This window comes from Macrobrachium nipponense, chromosome 12 (genome assembly GCF_015104395.2).
Source record: "Macrobrachium nipponense isolate FS-2020 chromosome 12, ASM1510439v2, whole genome shotgun sequence".
Taxonomy (NCBI): Eukaryota; Metazoa; Arthropoda; class Malacostraca; order Decapoda; family Palaemonidae; genus Macrobrachium; species Macrobrachium nipponense.
The window spans coordinates 45794282-45816781 of record NC_087205.1 but is presented as its reverse complement, the minus strand read 5'-3'; the positions used below and the strand labels follow the sequence as shown (position 1 = coordinate 45816781).

At 37.6% G+C, this 22500-nt stretch overlaps 1 protein-coding gene across 1 annotated transcript in view; it reads right to left on the bottom strand.

Moving 5' to 3' along the window:
- The window catches only part of LOC135224511 (uncharacterized), a 475768-nt gene that overhangs the window by 128332 nt on the left and 324936 nt on the right, over positions 1-22500 (bottom strand). Inside the window, exon 14 of the mRNA XM_064263554.1 lies at positions 696-2125. Within this exon, the coding sequence (XP_064119624.1) occupies positions 696-2125 (1430 nt within the window). The remainder of the gene's footprint in view (positions 1-695; positions 2126-22500) is intronic.

Genomic DNA, 22500 nt, shown 5'->3' with positions numbered 1-22500 from the left:
AAACTATATATATATGAAATTTTTATCATTAATCATAGTTCCGTGGCTCAAGCCCAGGAGCCGACAAATTTCTTAGCAACTAAAAAATTCCCCTACGGTTAACATCTATGAAAATATATAAATTACGAGGTAAAGCGAATTAGATATTAAAGGACATTTGTAGCTTAATGCGTATATATGAATCACGATGATGTGACGACTCATAATATAGCTAAGTCCGACAAAAGCACTACAAAGTTATTAAGGTCAGGGTAGGTTGATGCCGACTCTAAAACAACGAATACCTATGTGCAACAGGGATTCGTAGGTGAGAGGCGGCGTTAACTTATACCTCTCGTGATAGCTTGTGGGTAAAAAGCTTTTCTGCACATCCTGAATTCTTAATTCCGTGGTTCGCGCCCATGAGCTGACGAATTTCTTATCAATTAAAAATTTGCCTTCGGTTAACATATATGAAAATATATTGATTCCTAGGTGGAGCAAATTAGATATCAAAGGACATTGTAGGTTAATGCATATATATGTGATAAGACTCATATATATATATATATATATATATAGATATATATATATATATATATATATTTATGCGTGTGTGTGTGTGTGTGTGTGTGTGTGTAACAATTATCAAGGACTAGCTAAGAAAGGCTAGATAAAATGTTATTTATGACTGAAGACTAATGATGGTTACTCACTAAAGCAGAGTTGCTGGCCAAATAAGCATCCCTCTGACCGATGTACTCTTGCAGGTTGTCCATCCTGAGCAGACTCGCATTCACACTAAGGTTTTCCTTGACTTTTAATAGCAGAGGGACATTTGGAGTCCTTCGGGCCAGTGGTAAAAGTTCCTGTGAACTATTGTTGAATTTCGCACCTCTAGGCGTCGTGATAAGTTCGCTCTGATGAAATCTGAATATATATTTCTTAGAAAAATCTACGCCGTACTCAGTTTCTAGTTCCTTCTCCTTCAGTTTGCCCGCATAGCTGATTTTCTTTAGCAAAAACGGATGTCCTCTCCATTCAACTGACGATTGAATGAGATGTCCTTCATTTGGATCATGAGGGCTGTAAGTAAAATCGTAATCCGTCCCTTGAACTACCAAAGTGTTTGGTAGACAATTATCTTCATTAAAATAAGATAAGTTCTTGGCGTCACAAGCCGAAATATTTTCTATCCATGCTGATGGGATCAAATGACATACTTGTTGTAATACCTCATCTCTGCTCTTCTTTAAGTTTGTGAGGATTCTGTCTAAATCCTCAAATGCGTCGGGACAACGATTACATTTCATAAATCTCGTAGATTCAGTGACGGATCTGACTGGAACTTTAGTACCGAGATTTTTTTCAGCATCAAGGAATATCACAGAATTTTCGCATATTCGATAAGACCGAAGACTACAGTTAAAGAACGTGCCGAGGGAAGACGGCAAGTATGGGCAAATTTCTTTAATAGTGAACTGGAAATCACTCAACGTTTGGTCCTGATTGCATTTTGAAAATGACAAGAAATCTCTTTCTAGCAAATCACGAAGTGGTGATGAAGCAAAGCCTAAGTCCTCTGAAGAATTGAACAACGAATAATTTTGACCTCTCCACTGGATATTTCCTCTGTTCTGGTCAGTGTCTTGTTGAGCATAAGTAAAGTTATTCCCAGAAACTTCCACTATGATGTGTTGAGGGAGGCATCTATTTACATTTATCGTCTGGGGACAAGATAGAACGGAAGTAATGAAGTCAGGCATTACACTACACAAAATTTGATATTCTTCCATAGACATCTGTGTATTACTCAAATTTGGTAATAAATTTTTATGTATATTTACAGAAGAGAGCACCTGGTTGACATAAAAACTGCAAATTCCAGGCTCATTTTCTTTTTGCTTTCCATTTACAATTTGATAAAACTTGTCCTTTTCAAACTTGATAAAAAGATCCTCCTGGCTGCATCGTTCTTGACAGTTAAACAAAGGATGAAACATTCGAGCTAACAAAGGGCAAATATCTTTTGGTGGCTTTTTTGTCATCTGAGGTAATCCGGCGCACGTACATGACGTGTCTTCGTTGTCGTCAGAGACTGCAATGACAGGTAGATCGCCATATGAAGGACTTTCTGTCTTAGATCCTGTGGACGGAAGAAGAGTAGTCAGTAAGTCAGTGAAAATGTATTTTTCTACTACACATAATTAATTAAGGAACGCATTAACACCTGGCTTTTTTAAACAGTCAGTAATCCAGCTCGTTTCAATATGGGAAAGTAACTATAGGCTTTCTATGTATTCCAGTCTTCCCGATAAGGACTAAAGAGATGTTTTTGCTTTCAACTGCACTTTATCAGTAAACATAGCATAACCCAACTTTCTAAAAACATGCAGAAATTAAATCGTCAAAAAGGGTGATCAATTATTCGATTTCCTTATAAAAATACAGATGATAAACACAACAACTTTTTTCTTTCTTTAAGTAAGGGCAAAAATGACATCAGAGAAAACATGTCAAGGAACTACATGGGCGTGTCATGAAACCGTGGGAGGACTATAATGAAAGGAAATAACAACTGGTTAGCTACTGAAGAAATGTGCATACATATACTATGCGCCAGTGTAAATAAAGGGGCTATTTCGGGTAAATTTGAGTGAATTTGGGCTTTATTTTACATGAACTATTCTAAAAATTAGAGCAATATGTAACTGTACGAAATAAATGGTCTTAGAAACGTGAGCGGAGTGGATTTCCATTGCTTCCCCAGGAAATTTTCCTAATAGACTTTGGAATGATTGAAATTGAAACAATATTAAAAAACAATGTTACATATGTTACATATGTAAATACATATTAGCGAGCGGCTCGTCAGCAGGCACTGTGGAACTGCCGCACCCCATATAGATTTCAGTTATATATATATATATATATATATATATATATATATATATATATATATATATATATATATATATATTATATATATGCACAAAACTATGCATATATACATGAATATGAGAAATTAAGTATAGATTATCAATAATCCTTGAAAAATGATTACCATTCTCTTGTTTTTATCAAAAACAAAAAACAAAACAAAATTGAAACAATATGTGGAACTGCTGGTGCTCAGCAGTTCTTATTTTGCTAGTGGGTGATAATGTAGCCTGCTCGCACGAAAGGGTGATGGGAGCACTGCCCTCTCGAGCAGTGTAAGCCTAGCTGTTGGAGGGCGAAGGTGTGATTTGGAATTCGTCAATAGCCTAATCAATATGTAGTATTAGGAATAGTGATCGAATCAGTGTCGATAATAATGATATGTAACGTAATGCAGAATAATCAAACTCAGTGGTGAGTTGCAATAAATGGGAAAAAAGTATAACCACAATAATGTCAATGATACTAAAATTCAAAATAGCTTTTGGCAGCGATTCTGCTGCCTTCCTCAGTGTGTGTGTGTGTGTGTGTGTGTAGGTGTGTGTGTATGTGTATGCATGCGTGTGTGTTTTAGGTGGGTGTTCTTTAGTACATTTGTTTTATATAGGCCTATGTTATTTTATATTACTGTCATACTCAGTTTTGTACTATCTTAATGTTTTTGTTTTCCAGTTTTTATTCTTTTTAATGGTTAAATGATTTATTTTGTTTTCCAGTTTGTATTCTTTTTAATGGTTAAATTATTCATTTTGCTACGCATAGTTTACATAAAATTAATATTTTTATTACCTCATATTCTCAATTTTCCGTCAGTCCGTCCGCCAGTCTTTCCGCTGCCGAAAGTTACTGCTTTGAATTTTAGTATTTTAATGGTTTTTCAGTTTTGTTTAGTTTCAAATTTGATTAGGGTAATCATCCATTAGTAATCAGTCATAGCCCAAGAAAAACAGAACTTGAAGAAATTAAGTTTTAGGCATTGTTTATAGTGCCATATATATGTGTACTATATCATGTGTGTGTTTATGCAGTTAATATCAAGGAATTAAAAAAAAAAAAAAAAAAAAAAAAAAAACTATGTAACAGCACCCCTATGAATGATAGCCAGGAGCCGCCACTGCATACCTATTAGGTCCGAATCGGCCAATCATATGAAGGTCCGAATAAGCCTGGATAAAGGTCCGAATGAGCCAGTGCATGGTCCGAATCAGCCTGGTCTGAATCAGCCAAGGCCGAATAAGCCTGTTCCCAGAACTGCAAACTCGTGAATGCTTAGCTCTAGTGTCGTTAAAAGCGAGACAAAGATCACCTCTTTTCTTGATACCAAAACAAACCACATTATGTCGAGAAATGAATTTTTAATCACCAGAAATAAATTCCTCTGATTCCACGTTGGCAAAGCAGAGAATCGAATTTCGGACTACCGAATCGGTAAGCGAGCGCGTAACCCACCCGTCCAGCAAGGAAATGCAACGATATTTTACTATTTAAGGATTGCCCACCCAGTGTTAATTTTTCGTTCTCCCCTGGGCTGTGGCGCCTCTATCGGTAGACAGGAATAATCACTCACTCTGACTGCCTACGCTCCGCCAATATAATGGTTACTGTAGATTTAGTTTTACAGTTATCTGTCCGAGTTTTGCAGACTTTTGTAGACTAATTACTGGGATACATATGGATAGTACGTATATGCACAATATTCCAAAATATCATATATATATATATATATATATATATATATATATATATATATATATATATATATATATATATCTTTAAACTAAAGGATGAAATTAGCTGTCTGAACACTACAACTTCCCGTTATTCAAGTTCTTCACTTAGAATGATGGATTTCTAACACAATGCTACCAGTTTATAACTAGGGTAAACAACCGCGGACGATCCATCGTCATCACGCTGGCCAGGCCTTATCCACTCGATATTTAATTGGTGAAACAAGAATACAATTACAACTTTAAGCATACCATTCAAATGATTGAAGTTTTGTCAACATAATGTGATATATGAAAGCCCCATACCAACTAAAATAAGCAGGTGAGCTCTTCGTAAAATATGTTTTCAAGGCAGTTTTGAAATCCAATATGGCGGCAATCGTGTGGCTGGCCGGTCTAACCACGGACAATCCACCAACTTTCCCAGCCTTGCCAGCACTCATTTGAACAATGTTAGCGTATATATGTAACGTTTATTGATCTTACTCAAGATTGCAGTTGTAATCAGTACAATAAAACAACATTTTGTTGCCTATATTAGTGAAAGTATGAAACTTTTTATTCCTGGGGTCATCGTCTGAACTGAATTCATTTTTACCTTGTAATTGGTGGTTTTATCCTTACTGCCATCACAACTGAAACTCCAGTGCTTATTTGATTGTAATTATACATATTTTGGTCTTAATTCACTCCACATTGCACTTGAACCACGTTGCTGTTCCTGGTTCCTAAGCACTCACTCTGCAAACACAGCTACGAGCTGCTGACGACTACACTATGAGGTGCAAAGCTTTATTCCCTTAATTGTTTACTTTACTCATTATTTAGTTTAACTTTACTTCAAAATGTTTATTTAATTCATGTCTATTATCCCTTTTTTGCAACCAAATTAACCCCGAAAAATTACAGATATTTCTGAAGTACGAGCAGACGACGGCAAAAACACTCATCGTTGTCAATCTAGTGGAGCTTCCTTCACACATACGCCGATGCATTTACAAACGGTTTCCATGAATTCTAATTGTCGTAGCAATGCAGTAATGATAAAATCGCTGTAATATGTATATATACTACAAATAGATACGCTAATTTCATTTATTTCCCCGGTTTTGTTTAAGTCTTATACCAAGTTTGGAGGGTAAACACACACCAATTGACAACATTGATAAACAATTGAAGAGCGCAAAACGCCGCAAAGAATGCCGTAGTCACCTTGAATAAGTACGAATAAGTGCTGGTTAGAGGTCAGGGTTACGATTGTTGTGATGAAAGTGCCCCAGCGTCTACGGGTACAAGTGGTGTGCAGATTTAGCACAGGAAATGAAATAGGAAGTTTGTTGACACAAGTGACTCCGCAAACATCGAGATGGCATCAATCTTCGAAATATTTGGAGTTGTAAGTAAAAACTTCGAAAGCGTTTTGGGGTTGTGGGCACTACGTTGGCCACCCTTTTCATTACCCTCTGTTTAAATCTTAAAATGTGGCCTTAATTTCTAACTGTTATCACCACCAACAACTCATGACTGATGACCATCTCCGGTGTCAGGACGTGTTACAGTACTTTTTCGGAGGGTGGCCAAAACCTCAGTAGTCGGTGAGTTGGCCAGTCCATATATATCCAATATATATATATATATATATATATATATATATATATATATATATATATATATATATATATATATAAACTAATAAATAAATAAAAAACATTAGGTTGAAAAATTCTATTGGATAGGATATCTAAAATACAGAACAATGAACTACAGGTATTTTACTGGATGCATGAAATTGGCATTCTATTGAGTTTTTCCCCACTCCATAGTGTACCTGCAGACTAGTTCTTACATAAAACATACAGTTTTGTAGCTGGAAAATAATAATTTAACCCCCTCTAACAGTACAGTATTATTCCATTAAAAAAAAAAAAAAAAAAAAAAAAAAGTAACTCCACAGCCAGTCAAGATGGCATTGATGAATATAATGACGTTGATAAAGAACATTGGTGCTGTTAGTGATCGTGATATTAACACTGATAATAAATTGGCGATATTATTTTGAATAGGTTAGGTTTGCTTTTTGCTGTTTGTAGGAAACTGCAACCACTACTGTTCTGGTTATTTATAATAATAATAATCATCATCATCATCATCATCACTAGAAGAAGAGGAAATAACAACAGGAGATTATTCCTTTCTAGTAACTTTTATCATAGTTTCGTAAAGAATTATGTGTATATGATCGAACTATAGATGTTTCAGAATCAAAGATTGCCTACTTCGTTTTTGCATTTGAGAAGCTCGAAAGTGGTTATTTTATTTATGCATTTTCCATAATGAAATCCCTAGGGAATTTCGGACATTCGCACTCCAGACAGCCTGCTTAATTTTTCAACGCAAACACCTCTTCTACTCTGGTACACTATAGTGTTCTATAGAGTATAGCACACCAGTTTGTTCAAGCAGTGCACAGTGTAGCATGCTGGCAATGATGTTATGCTAACTGACAAATCTAAAGTGATACGCTTTCAGTATTATCTAATTGATAGTAAAAGATGGTCTGTGCTATGTGGTAAGCAAAGATACAAAAACACCTTTCAGTATTCTTTGGAAATATAAAAAAAACGACAGATCATTACTCCACTTGGAGTTATTGGAGCAATTCGGAGCTGAACAGCCTGTAATCCACATCGTAGTCACAAGTGGAATCCAATGTAATAAAGAAAAACAGACGAACAAGGCAGTATCTCACATACATTTCTCGTGACCCTAAGTCGCCAACTGAAGATATTCCGGCCTGCGGCATGGCGGCGCTGCTGTACGCGACGACCAGGCCGCCCATAGAGTGGACTACTATTTCAGCTGATTCTGAGATCATCTCTCTTTTTCTTTTTTCGGAAAGGATCTCCGACTTAGATACTGCTGAAATATATTTCTCCAAACAAATCTCTGGGTTCTTCTTTCTATATTAAACGATAGGAAGGAATGTGTGTAGACAGCCTTCTATCAGCCTGTTCTATGATATCACTATATACTGTTCAATCTGGATATAATCTAGGGACACGCCCCCTCAGGTTATTATCATGCGTCTGACACCATCGATAGCTTTCTTAATGAATGATTATTTTAAAGAATTCCCTTACGGACAAACGAAGACTTGAAATGTACATGTTTATAAAACATTTCATGCTCTTCCAGTTTTTGTGTGAGGTTCAAATGTTCCTTCTTTGTTTGCCCAGCATTGTTCAACACGTATTTTGGTTGACCCAAGTTTCGTCGAGATAAATTTCTTGTCTTGGGCACAGTCTAGGTATATACCTAGACCGTTGTCTTAGGCTTTCAACTGTCTATTTCTCTGTTACTCCCGTAGAAATCTGTTTCTTGAAGCTATGATGTCACTTCTTTCCATTAATATAGCTCTGTTGCTGTGATATTTCTTGTATTGAAATCCCATAACCTTGTTAAATATCCACAGGGATGTTCTACTTCCTGCAAAGTTTATAGGTGGTTCTTTGACTTTTGGAAGCAACAGATCAAGCGTTGGTAAATCTCCTTTTCCTTAAAATCCAAGAATTTCTCTTCGAATTGCTTCTTTAATGAAGTCGTCAATATTCCCAAGTACTACAGGTTGAATCCGTAGATGTTGCATTGGTGACTATCTTTTCACCATCACTCCTCTTGACTTCTAATCTTATTTTTTTACCCAACGGCAGTGAAACTTTCGCCTCCTCGGCTGTCTGCCTTAATGCAACTTCAATTAGCTCACTTTTCTCCATATCAAAGTATATGAGTACGATGTAGATAATATTTCTGGCTTGACCTTGAGTAGGCCTACCCTCTTGAACTAGCGGTAGCAGCCATTATCTGTGACTGACGTGAGGTGACTGATGGAAGACTGACTTGCACTGTTGCACGGATTAAGAGGGAGGGGTGGGAAAAAGTATTGGCGCCAATCAATCTTCCCAAGCTAAAGGCATATCCAACTAGGAAACATTGTTTGCAAACACTTTTTACAGCATATTTGTTTCCAATCCAGAATGGAAAACATTTAGTGTTTCGGTGTGTATATGCATATACACACATGTATAAAGTATGTACGTATATGCTTATTATATATATTTTATATATATATATATTATATATATATATTTATACATGCATATATATATATATATAGTATATATATATATATATATATATGCATGTATAAATATATATAATAGCATATACGTACATACTTTATACATGTGTGTATATGCATATACACACCGAAACACTAAATGTTCCATTCTGGATTAGAAACAATATGCTGTAAAAAGTGTTTGCAAACAATGTTTCCTAGTTGGATATGCCTTTAGCTTGGGAAGATTGATTGGCGCCAATACTTTTTCCCATCCCTCCCTCTTAATCCGTGCAACAGTGCAAGTCAGTCTTCCATCAGTCACCTCACGTCAGTCACAGATAATGGCTGCTACCGCTAGTTCAAGAGGGTAGGCCTACTCAAGGTATATATAATATATATATATATATATATATATATATATATATGCATGTATAAATATATATATAAGCATATACGTACATACTTTATACATGTGTGTATATGCATATACACACCGAAACACTAAATGTTTTCCATTCTGGATTGGAAACAAATATGCTGTAAAAAGTGTTTGCAAACAATGTTTCCTAGTTGGATATGCCTTTAGCTTGGGAAGATTGATTGGCATATGCAATCATATATATATATATATATATATATATATATATAAATATATATATATATATATATATATGTATATATATATATATATCATATATATATATATATACATGCATATATATATATATATATATATATATATATATATATGCATGTATAAATATATATTATAAGCATATACGCACATACTTTATACACACCGAAACACTAAATGTTTTCCATTCTGGATTGGAAACAAATATGCTGTAAAAAGTGTTTGCAAACAATGTTTCCTAGTTGGATATGCCTTCTTAAGTTGTAACTGTATAAATGTAACTTATATTCTTTGCAATAATAAAGAAAGGAACTCTGCCGTTCGTCTCACTTAAACACTCCTGAGAGACTGATATTATTACTAATCCAGAACTACCAATCAAGAAGAAAAATAAAGAAAGACTTAACATAGAACCAGATCGCAGAACGAATCATCTTGAAGAACGAAGCAGGTAAAAGAAAATACAAACGAACACTCTACAAACACCTAACATGTGTGCATGTGACGCGAAAAATTAGTGCCCAAATTTTCCGAGATGTATCTTCCGCCCATCCGTATTCTCCCCTTTGTAACATAAAGATTATTTGTCAAGCATATGGCAGATTGGCAGCTGTAGTGACATGGTTCCCTTTTGTAAGTGTGCATTTATCAGTCATCGACTCTCCTCCCTCATTGCTTTATGGCAAAATTCATGTTTTATAAATTAAATGAAAAACGAAGGAATGACTCTTTCTGAAAGAGAATTAATTTGATAAAGATGGCTAACCGAATCCGGTCGGGTATAACACTCCCTTGCACGCTAGATCTCTCTCTCCCTCTGTTAATTAACGTAGTACAGATAACACGTCCGGGTCTTGAACGTGGCGTACGGGTGTGAGGCAATGAGGCAGGTGGCAATTGACCAGAATTGTACACAGTAAGTGATTGTTCCTTTTTGTAGCCATCATTGGGCTAATTAAATTCAATTATTATAGAATTGTTCACAGTCTCCTAAGTAATGGATTATTATTTGTTTTGTGAAAGTGTTAATTGATTTTTTGTAATTCTTAAAGAGTTTTTGATTGGTCGCAAAGCCACACAGAATTTTTGCAAGTGTGGTGTGCGGAGCCAACTAAGTTTCGTTTAATTGCTTTGTCTTGTTAACTTTAAATGAGTTTTATTTTTGTCATAAAAATTGTAAAAATAACGTGTTCACCTATCAGTTGTCCTTGTGCGCGGGCTGGAACCTGTCCATCATTAAGGTAGGGCTATCAGCCCATAACATCAGCCATGAACTAGTGAAAGTCGACATAACATTCGGGACATTTGTGGTCCTTTGAACTGGATAGCCCTAAGGATCCAGTCCCCGAGTAATGGCCGCTTGATTATGGTATTCGATGTGTTCTGGTCATTTGCAGCTGCCCTCATGCCTTCCACATAACGAAAACACTCAAGTTATCATAGGCTAGGTGCTCTCCGACGGAGCCTAGTTTGTTTGTTGCCCATGTTAGGGGCTATTTTGATGCAAGACCCTGTGCTGTGCAAGGCTAGCATACCCATTGTGTTCGTGTTCATTGTGTTTGTGTAATTAGATTGATCTGCCACGAACAGGCAGAAATAACAATCAGGAAATCGTTAACTTAACATAAGGAGGACATCATTTCCATTGTAACTTTTGGAATTCATTGAGTAACTCAAAATGGTGGACGACTCCATAACCCAAATCACGTCCCTTGTAGGCCTTCTGACCAGCACGATCAGTCGCGCCAATTCAAATCTCATCAATTCGTTAACTGTTAACTCTTTCATATCCACTTAGTTTTGAGTACTGTGTCCCCAGATATCCGAGGTGTCTGGGAGCGCTCGACAGTGCAAAAAAATTATCATTTTGAAAATTCCGGAAAAATATCAATTTTATGCCAACAACGTTCATTTTGCTGTCCTTTTTTTCTAAATGTTAGTATTTTACGGTGGAATAGTCAGAATAAGAGTCCCAGCCCTCTAAATACGAAAAAATGTGAGTTATTTATCTTTTAAACGCCGAAGCGGTAAAAATCAAAAACTCCCCCGAATGCCGGAGCCAGTTTTGAGTGAGCGCGGAAGCGGAAAAAATAATTTTTTCAAAAAATCACAGCACGCTTAGTTTTGAAGATTAAGAGGTAATTTTTGGCTCCTTTTTTTATCATTGCCTGAAGTTTAGTATGCAATCATCAGAAATGAAAAATAATATCATTATCATATGTAAATAATGCGATATATGGTAGCAAAAAAAAAAAAATTCATACATAATTGTATTAAAATCACGCTGTGCAAAAAACGGTAAAAGCTAACGAGTTTCTTCTTTTTCGTTGTATTGTACACTAAATTGCAATCATTTTGATATATAATACATTGTAAAACAATAAAAGCAACACCGGAAAAATATTATCACAAAATGATGTACGAATTCGTAACGCGCCGACGTAAAATAATGTTTTTTTCAAAAATTCACCGTAAATCTAAATATTATTCTAGAGACTTCCAATTTGTTTCAAAATGAATACAAATGATTGAATATTACGATACTGTAAGAGTTTTAGCTTACAATTGCGTTTTTCGACCATTTCGGTAGAGTAAAAGTTGACCAAACGTGGTTTTTTTTTCTATTTATCGTGATTTATATGCAAATATTTCGAAAATGAGAAAAGCTACAACCTTCAAATATTTTTCCTTTTATTTTACATGAAATTGCGCACATTTTCATATATAAAACTCTATGAAATGCCTAATATGAAACAGAGCAAATTTTCCGAGAATTCGATGTACGCAATTCGGAGATTTATGGCGGAGAATCCGCGCGCGGAGGGAAGGAAAGTTTTTTTCATAAATTCACCATAAATCGAAATATTGTGCTAGAGACTTCCAATTTGTTGCAAAATGAATACAAATGATTGAATATTACTAAAATATAAGAGTTTTAGCTTACAATTGCGTTTTTCGACCATTTCGGTAGAGTCAAAGTTGACCGATCGTGGTTTTTTTTCTATTTATCGTGATTTATATGCAAATATTTCAAAAATGAGAAAAGCTACAACCTTGAATTATTTTTCGTTGTATTCTACATGAAATTGCGCACATTTTCATATATAAAACTTTATGTAACGGCTAATTTAAAATGGTGCAAACATTACCACAATCGCACGTATGATTTTTTCGGAAGAGTTACCACGCAGACGTAAGGAAAAAGTTTTTTCATAAATTCACCATAAATCGAAATATTGTGCTAGAGACTTCCAATTTGTTGCAAAATTAAGGTAAATAGTTAAATATTACTACAATATAAGCGTTTTAGCTTACAATTGCGTTTTTAGACCATTTCGGTAGAGTCAAAATTGACCGAAGGTTGAAATTTTGGCACTTATCGTTATTTATATGAAAATATTTCAAAACTGATAAAAGTTACAATCATGAGTATTTTTTGTTGTATTCTAAATGAAATTGTGCACATTTTCATATATAATACTTCATGTAACGGATAATTTAAAACAGGGCAAAAATTATGTCAAAGTGACAAAATAATTTTTGAGATGTGTCACTGATACTTTTTAGTGCGATAAGAAAGAAATTCGCGCTTGCGCGCCTGCGTAACGATTGTAAACAAAACAACGCCTTGATCCGTGAACTCCCAGCATCCCCCAAGGCGCGTGATTCAAAAGTTTTCGGCTGGTAGGCCTATAAGTATTTTTCCGCAAATTTTTAAAAAAACTTTTTTGAGCCGACGTATGGTACGTCCATTCGGAAATCGGGGGAGATTTTGACTCAACGTTTAATACGTCCATTCGGCGTTTAAGGGTTAACAAAAAAACAAAAAAAATCTTTACTTTTTTTTATATTTTCGTTCCTAACCCAAAAACTATTAGAGTCAGGCGAATAAATTATTTGTTATGAGAAAGCAAATAAAATTCCCTCAATATCGACATATAAATAAATGGAAAACGAATAAGTCCAGCCGGTGAAAAAATCGATAGAAAAGAGGATAAGAAACATGGCGCTCCGCACGGCGCATAGTGAGAATTATCGCTAGATTTTTTTTATTTTTTTTTTTTGAAGAGCCCTATCTCGGTTATTTTTCATTGAAATTACTTTGTAAATATACGAAAATGTAGAGGAAACCTTGATGAATAAAGGGAAGGTCAAGAAAAATGGCTTTGGATATGGCAACAGTTTCATTTTGACGTTATAAATTGATCGAAACGAAAAAAAATTTTTACTGTTGTCAACATTTATTGCTAGAATAACAATTTTTTGAAGAGCCCTATCTCGGTTATTTTTCATAGAAATTACTTTGTAAATATACGAAATTGTAGAGGAAAAGTTGAAGAATAAAAGGGGAGTTAAGAAAAATGGCTTTGGGGTCACTGAGAGGGAAGTTTAGGTGCGATCAGATGATTTCATTGTGAGAATTTTACTACGCCAGGGATTTGAGCATGCGCAGTACAGAAACTACTTTGCTGGCGTATTGATACCCGAGATACACGGTCCAAGGTATGATCTAGCCTATGGAAATCGCTACTTGTCTGAAAAAAAAAAAAAAAATGCCCTACCACACGTACAAAAAAATTCGGTAAATTTTACGTACCGCTACGTCAGTTGGATAGATAGGGGATAGAGCATTTTTAAGTACTATTACGTCAGTTAGACATGAAAGGGTTAACCTTTATCACAATTTTTTGGAAAGACTCCAAGTTCATGAAAAATACTTACGAACTTTGTATGTGTCACATACAGTTAAATTAGAATCGTCGTTAGAGAATAAAGTTATTAGTGTCCAGGAAGATGCAGGACAAGTTATAACCTTGTTATTGAGTCTTATCGGCACGCTGACTAGCGTAACGCAGCCAACAACACACTTACCACATCTCAAAGAGCTACCCTTACCCACGTTCAAAGGAGAAAAAAAGTTAATTCGCCACGTTCACTGAATTGTTTGATGCTCATGTGCATAATAGACCCGATTTAGACAATGTCGCTAAATATACCTATTTGTTAGGTATGTTAGAAGGAGAGCCACTCAAGGTTATTCACTCCTTGAGCGTAACAGCTGCAAATTACCAAGTTGCCCGTGATATGCTTGAGAAATATTACGGCAACCAGCAGCAAACACTAGTCATTCTGCACAGAAGGCTAGCTGATTTTTTTGTAGCAAAATGCAATTATGTTGAACTCAAGAATTTTTGTATAGAGTTAACTATTTTAATCTAACAAATCAAACATTTGAGCAGATCCCCATTAGATCACAGCATGTTACTAAGTCTTATCAATCAGAAGTTGTCACAAGGACAAGTCTATTCAAAAGTTGTTGATTATCTGCGTAAATGTGACTTTTCACTGAACGAGTTGTTTGAAGTGCTCAATTTCCGTATAAGATCGATGGAGGATGATGCGTTGCAAAGGGGAGAGGAATTATCAACCGCCGATAAGAAGGGGAATGAAGCAAACGTTAACCGTGCAACCGCTTGCCCGTTCTGCAATGGCAATCACTCCGCATCTTTTTGTGTAAAGGACTCTACTGTGGCAGCTAAAAAACGTCAGATAATCTTGAATAAGAAATGCTTCAACTGCCTAGCGTCTGGTCATGCCAGTAAGCAATGTAACGTAAAGTGTAATTGCAAGTTTTGTGATGGCTGACATCACAGTTTGATTTGTGAGAAAGACAATGAGCAACCCAGAGCTGTCGCGCCCACACACAATCCCAGTTATCAGTCCTCCTCAAAAACATCACAAGCAGTCTCGCCGCCTGTAAAGAACCCAGGCACCAACCGTAAGATAAATTAAAGAACGCAACCAAAAGCCAAAGACGAGAAATCGTGTGTAAGTGCTAAGATGGTCAAGGATGAGCCTTCAACTGAGTTGCTGGCTATCTTATTGCTCACCACTACAGCTATCGTATATTCACGTAGCAAACCCCTTTCCACTAGAGTATTTTTGGATACCGGTAGCCAACACAGTTTCATTTCGAGTTCACTTTCGAAGAAATTAGAATTGCTAATTATTAAACATGTTTCGCTGAATATTGCACTGTTCAGCTCACAGATTGTACACGGCAAGTACGATGTAGTTTCTTGTAGAATGCACGTAGGTGCTAGAGTAATCTGCACTAAGCTCGTGTTCACGATGACTTAAATACTCCCATACATAATGTTGGTCTTTCTAACGTAAAAATTGCATTTGCAGTGCAAAGGTTGCACTATGGCCGATGATAAAATTAAAGGCGATCTTCTTACTTTTTAATATCCTGGTTGGGGCAGATTACTTTAGCTTGTTCGTTCTCAGTATACACAAGGTTGATGGAGTAAGTTTGTTTGTGACACACAACGGCGTGACGCCATATGGTCGCGTACCACAGTGGGCCATGGAAGGGATAAACACATCTGTTGTTCACACATTACGAGTATGTCAAGACACCCCAGAGATTGACGTTGATATGTGGTGGAGATTGGATACCGTTGGAAACACTCCTCATGAAGAGTACACCACCTCAGAGCATGCTGCTATGAATAAAGTCCAGAAAAGCATTGTAAGTACCAAACGAGGGTACCAATTAAGTTTACCGTTCCAAGGGCCAGAACTCCCACATACAAATTATCGTTAACACATTCGCTCAATTAAACGTGTTAGAAATGCAATTTCTGAAAGTCCCTGAGTACAGAAGAAACTATGAGAACATCCTTCAGACGTATCTCGATGCTAGATTCATTTATGAAGTCACTAATTCAAATACTGAGAGATACTACTTGCCCCACTTTGGGGTTAAGAAGCAGAGTCTCACGACTCCTTTACGTATTGAGTTCAACGCATCCTCTAAAGTCAAGGGAGAACTGTTGTTGAATGACTGTCTTTATCCAGGTCCCAACTTAGTTAATATGCTATATGATTTGCTCCTCAAGTTTCGACGCTATCCCTACTCGTTAACATCAGATATATCGAAATCTTTCCACAGAGTATTGCTACATCCCAATGATTGTAAATATGCATGTTTTTTTGTGGCGATGAGAGCAGACACACGCCTTTAATGTTGTGGTTTTTTACATAAACGGTAGCCCTTATCTCTTACAACAAGTGCTTCAAACCCATCTCCATGAACGGGGACAGGAAGATATCATTAAATCCTTCTATGTCGATAATTATCTGCAGACATTTTTAGCCAGGGAACTAATGGAAAGAGAATATTGCCAGGTCAAATCTTTGCTAGACGAGGCCCACATGCCTTTGATGGGGTGGGCAAGTAATTGTCAAGAGTTTGATCAGCAGATTGGTTGAAAGGCACCCGATGAAATCAATGTTTTAGGAATGAATTGGGATAGAAGGGAGGATAAGTTGAGTCAAAAGCCTAAGAATGTCCAGAGTTGTAGAAATAGTTCCCATCCTCTTACCAAATGCAAGCTACTGTCCCTTTTGATAGCCAATTTTGAGCCCCTAGGGTTAGTCAGTCCCCTTTTTGTACGGGGAAAAATTTTCCTTCAAGAATTGTGGGAAGCCGGGGTGGGGTGATATGATGTTCACACTTGTAAGTTTCAGAGGGGAATTGTGCATAAAGATAGTGAACTGCATCTGTTTACTGGTGCATCGAGCAAAGCTTACAGTGCTGTAGCCTATGCCAAACAGAGATCCGAACAAAGTAGCCTCCCAACTTCCTCGCAAACAAGCGAAATGAGCAATTCCAAAGTTAGAACTATAAGCTCTATTATTAGGATTTAGATTAGGAAAACATCTTTGTAAGTTATTTAGCTTTATCACTGTAACGCTCTGGACTGATAGTAAAGTAGCTATTGCCTGGGTGGGCAGCCGCACGGGAAGTAAAAACATGTTCATTTCTAATCGATTGGGGGAGATTATTTCGATCCAACAGGAGTGTGGCATCGAGATGAAGTTTGTCCCCACGAAGCAGAATCCAGCTGACATTTTGACCAGAGGTTCAACATTGCATGATTTGAAAGTCCACCAACTATTGCATGAAGGACTGCCCTTTCTACACTGTGATGGCACCCCCGAACCATGTGTCAAAGAGGAAGAATCTCCCAAATGGCAAAATATGATCACGGCCACCCTGAGGGAGCTCAGGGAAGAAGGAACTTTAACTCTACCCGCTGAATTGTGAAAGTTGCAGGGGAGTAACGTAGACTTTACACAACTTATGAAAGTCATGTCCCTAGTATTGAAATTTGGGAACTGTCAAGCAGACCTTTTCTTGAAATTAGTTTACTTAGAACAAGACACCACCTTCCTACTGTGTGTAGTAGGTTAGAGAGTGGCATGCCTGCACCCTTGCACATTAATAATTTCATTAAACAATGAAGCTTAGTCATACAAAATGGCATAGTTTTCACACAAAATAGATTAGTTAATGTTACTAATACAAAAAATGAGCTAGTACTGTTGCCCTCCAAGGGTACTTTAGTATCATTGTATCTCACCCATCATCATGAAACTCACATGCATTGTGGAGTTAATGTTTTAATGACTCTTTTCCGGCAGGAGTGTTGCAGCCCGGCATTGAGGGCTGCTGCCAAAAAAATAGTGGGGAGATGCTGAGCATGTGTGTTAGCCTTCAGGCCTCTACTCCAACAACTGCCACCGCCACCCCTCCCGACTGACAGAGCACTCATGATACGTCCCTTCGAGAAGGTAGGAGTAGACTACACAGGCCATAGAAGGAGGAATGGGGCACATTCTCATCAATACTTGCTTGGCCAGCCGGGCCGTATATCTCGATTACTGCAGCGGCCTGGACACCAATACATTTGTTCCACTACTACGACGCTTCGCGGCCACACATGGAGCTCCATCGACTGTCTACAGCCACAATGCTATGACCTTCAGGGCCGCAAGCACCTTTCTCTAAGAGGTGTGTGACGAGGATGTTACAAGAGCATTCCTGCTCTGCACAGAAATCAAGTGGGTTTTTCAGACACCCCGATCTCCCTGGAAAGGGGGATTCTTCGAAAGACTGATTGGGGCTGTAAAGAGGACGCTCGCTACATTGTTACGAAGAAATCTGTTCACCAAGGAACAGCTCAGAACCCTAATCAATGAAGCTGAAGCTGTAGTCAACAACCGCCCCTTGATGTACTCTGGAGACGTGCGTGAGGACGAGGCCCTCACACCATCGCACCTCATCCAAGATTTTATTCGCCTGTTGCTGCCCGTGGTTCTTCACAAGGATATGCACATGACACTGATGACACAGCAGATACATGACCAATATTTCAAGTTGACAGGAACCCTCAACTGCTTTAAAAAGTACTGGAGGGAAGGATACCTGAAATCTCTGCAAGAACATCGCCCCCCCCCCCCCCCCCGACTTTTCTACGTGTAGGCGACCTCGTGCTGGTAAAAATGGACCAGCGCAAACGCAGTCAGTGGCCCCTTGGCAGAATCCTCAAGTTGTATCCAGACGAGAACGGAGTTGTAAGGTCCCTTAATGTCCTGTTTGAGAGCAAGGGACATCTGCGTGCTACGCAACACGCCGTCCCACTTGAGATGAACCCCCACGACGACGAGCGACAAGATGATGTCAAGGACGACGAAAGTGAAGGAAACGTAAGTAATGGTGAGCCAGAGATAGATGATATGGTAGAGAGACTCGACAGACTGATGAAAGTGGTCATGAAATAAGTGAGGTTAGGAGTGAAATGAGTGAGACTGTACGTGATGCAGGTATACAAACGAAAAGGAAAGCTGCAGAGGAACAGAGGAAAAGGATGTCGGAGTGGGTAAAAGACGAGTTAGTTTGGTGTAGTGTATGTTTTTGTCGAGTAAAAAGGTGAACTCAGAAAGTGTGCCATTGGAAAAGAGTTTTGAAGGAGTTAGGGCTGATATTCCGTTCTATGTTCCGTTTTCTGTATAGTCATTGCATGCGAGCCGACACAGCGGTCCATGACAACCTGGTCAGAACGTCTTGTATATGTGTTGATTTGTTAGCTTGGTGCATATTGTAACTCTTGCATTTCATGGGAAAAGTTCCCACCATGTGTAGCTTTCATAAAGTGTTTTGGCATCTGTGTTGGAACAACCAACATTTGAATTTGTAGATCGTACGATCTTATTCTTGCCTTAATTGGCTGGTCTTGTGACATATTTCCATCCTTTATGATTACTGAATCACCTGTATATAACGGCATCAGTATATTATTGACTTTTCTGCCATTGATGATGACCCCCTTATGAGTTACAAGTTTCTAAAAGGAATCTTGACTTTATTACCTGAATTTACTTTTATCATTGATCAAGCTATACTTGAGTCTTGATATTGAGTTTATTTTTTCTATTGATGTTTGTGATATGTGCTTATTGCCCTTGGATGATTGCAGTCATGATGCGGACTAACGCTGTTTGCCTGTTGATGCCATGATATTGTTCGAATTGCAGTTTGATATGATTTTGCTGCCATTTTCATGAACTACATTGCTCTGTAGTATGTTTTGTTGACATTGATTGAATGTTGCTGAACCTATTATTGCAATCATTGCCTCGAGAGTTACAATTTATACATTGCTTTTGATTCTCTTTGATTGTTGCATTGTGTCCTTGCCTTTTTGAGTGATCACTCCATGTTGCACCTGTTTGCTGTCGAAAGCTAGACCTGTGCTGTAGTGCTGCACACGAGTCTAGGCTTCGACGACCCGTTTGACCATATTTTTCTGTTCTGTCCGATTGCCTCGTTGCCTGCTTCTATTTCCTCCCCCTCCCCCCCCCCCCCCCCCCCCCCCCCCCCAAAAAAAAAAAAAAAACAAAAAAAAAAAAAAAAAAAACTTTTTTTTTGGAAGGTGGAGAATGTCGCGAAAATTTAGTGCACAAATTTTCCGAGACGTATCTTCCGCCCCTCCGTATTTTCCCCTTTGTAACGTAAAGATTATTTGTCAAGCATATGGCAGATTGGCGGCTGTAGTGAAATGGTTCCTTTTTGTATGTGTGCATTTATTAGTCATCACCTCTCCTCCCCCATTGCTTAATGACAAAATTCTTGTTGTTTTATAAGTTATATGAAAAACGAAGGAATGTCTCTTTCTGAAAGAGAATTAATTTGATAAAAATGACTAACCGAATCCGGTCGGGTATAATACTCCCTTGCACGCTAGATCTCTCTCTCCCTCTGTTAATTAACGTAGTACAGATAACACGTCTGGGTCTTGAACGTGGCGTGCGGGTGTGAGGCAATGAGGCAGGTGGCAATTGACCAGAATTGTACACAGTAAGTGATCGTTCCTTTTTGTAGCCATCATTGGGCTAATTAAATTCAATTATTATAGAATATGTTCACAGTCTCCTAAGTAATGGATTGATATTTGTTTTGTCAAAGTTTTTGAGTGGCCACGTGGCCACATAAAATTTTCCCAAGTGTGGTGTGCGCCAACTATGTTTCGTTTAATTGCTTTGTCTTGTTACCTTTAAATGAGTTTATTTTTGTAATAAAAATTGTAAAATAATGTGTTTACCTATCAGTTGTCCTTGTGCGCGGGCTGGAACCTGTCCATCATTAAGGTAGGGCTATCAGCTCATAACATCGGGCACGAACTAGTGAAAGTCGCCATAACATTCACGACAATGTGTGTGTATGTATGTATGTATGTATACATATGTATCTATTTTCAATTATATACGCCAGAATCAAGTCAGCATGACATGCTCCTTTTTCTAAAAACTTCCTCACTCATCTCTTTTTTTATCTCTCTCTCTCTCTCTCTCTCTCTTATCTCTCCCTCCTCGAATGCATTAAAATATCCAAGTAGAATACAGAGGCTGCTTCACCAACAAGAATCCTGGCGACAACTGAGGTCTGGACAGGAAACACTATTTCCAGTTTACATATTTTGTTTGCAAACAATGTTTCCTAGTATGGACAGGCCTTAAGACAATAGAAAACGTAATGTCAATCACGTTACAGTAATGGCATATAAAAATGAGAAAACCAAAACATAAGAAAATAATACTAATTATAATAACAACAACAATGAAACAGATTATACACAATTTGCAATGAAAATAAAGTCTTTTGGCATATTTCTGAGGTGTTTTGCTTTAAAAATTGGAACAATCTGGCATCCATACGTGACGTTTACCATGGCAACAGCACTGCAGGTTGATATTGTAATTGCGTTGAGAGAGAGAGACCTAATGATAGAAATCGAATAGCAGTGTCTTTGTGTAGGCAAAAACTTTAAAAATACTGTCATAAGTATTAAGGCCTGTCCACATTAGGAAACATTGTTTGTAAACAAAGTTTGCAAACAGTGTTTATTGTCGAGACCAGGGTTGCCTTTTTGAGGAATTTCGTCTAGGAGTGTGGCTTTCTGGTGGCATCTGGCAACCTCTGTGGCTTATGTTTTATTATGAAAATAAAGTTGCAAAACATACCCTGCTTATCTGTACAAATGAATTTAATTGAAATCCTTTATTTTTCTTCATCAAAAATACTTTATGCTAAGCTAGTGACGTGCAGTTTATTTACGTCATGCAAAATAATTCTATATCAGAAATGATGCAGTCTATGTATGGCAACAATGCTAAAAGCCACTGTTGTGAAGAAAAAAAAGGCAACGTTGGTCCAGACCTCTGTTGACATCAGGATGCTTGTTGGTGCAGTAGCCTCTGTAATCTACTTGGCTATTTTAACCCTGAATATGTGTGATGGGTGGCGCACAACCCGAGGCATAATTCAAAAAACGTTTTTTTCCCATAAATTATCACCTGTGTCAAATCTGGGTATGATCAACCCACAGATGTTCACTCTACTACAAGCTGCAACCATGTTCAGACCTGCCTTTGTCTGTCTCCAGTGCTTCCCCCCTTTCTGAGAATCGCTTGGGTCAAGGTTGACCCGCAAGCACCGTTAAGAGGTTAGTGATCGAAAATGAAGGTTATTACATAACAATTTCTCAATGAACAGTGTGCATAGTCATGTGACTTAGTGATCGAAAATCAAAGTTATTACATAATTTCTCAATGAACAGTGTGCATAGTCATATGACTTTGTTGTGTTGGAAAGTCTGGCTGGATCGTGTACCTAGGCCATGCATCACCATCCGAGTGGCTGAGATGCCATATATCGCCACTTTCTGAATTTTTTTGCAAAAAGCAAA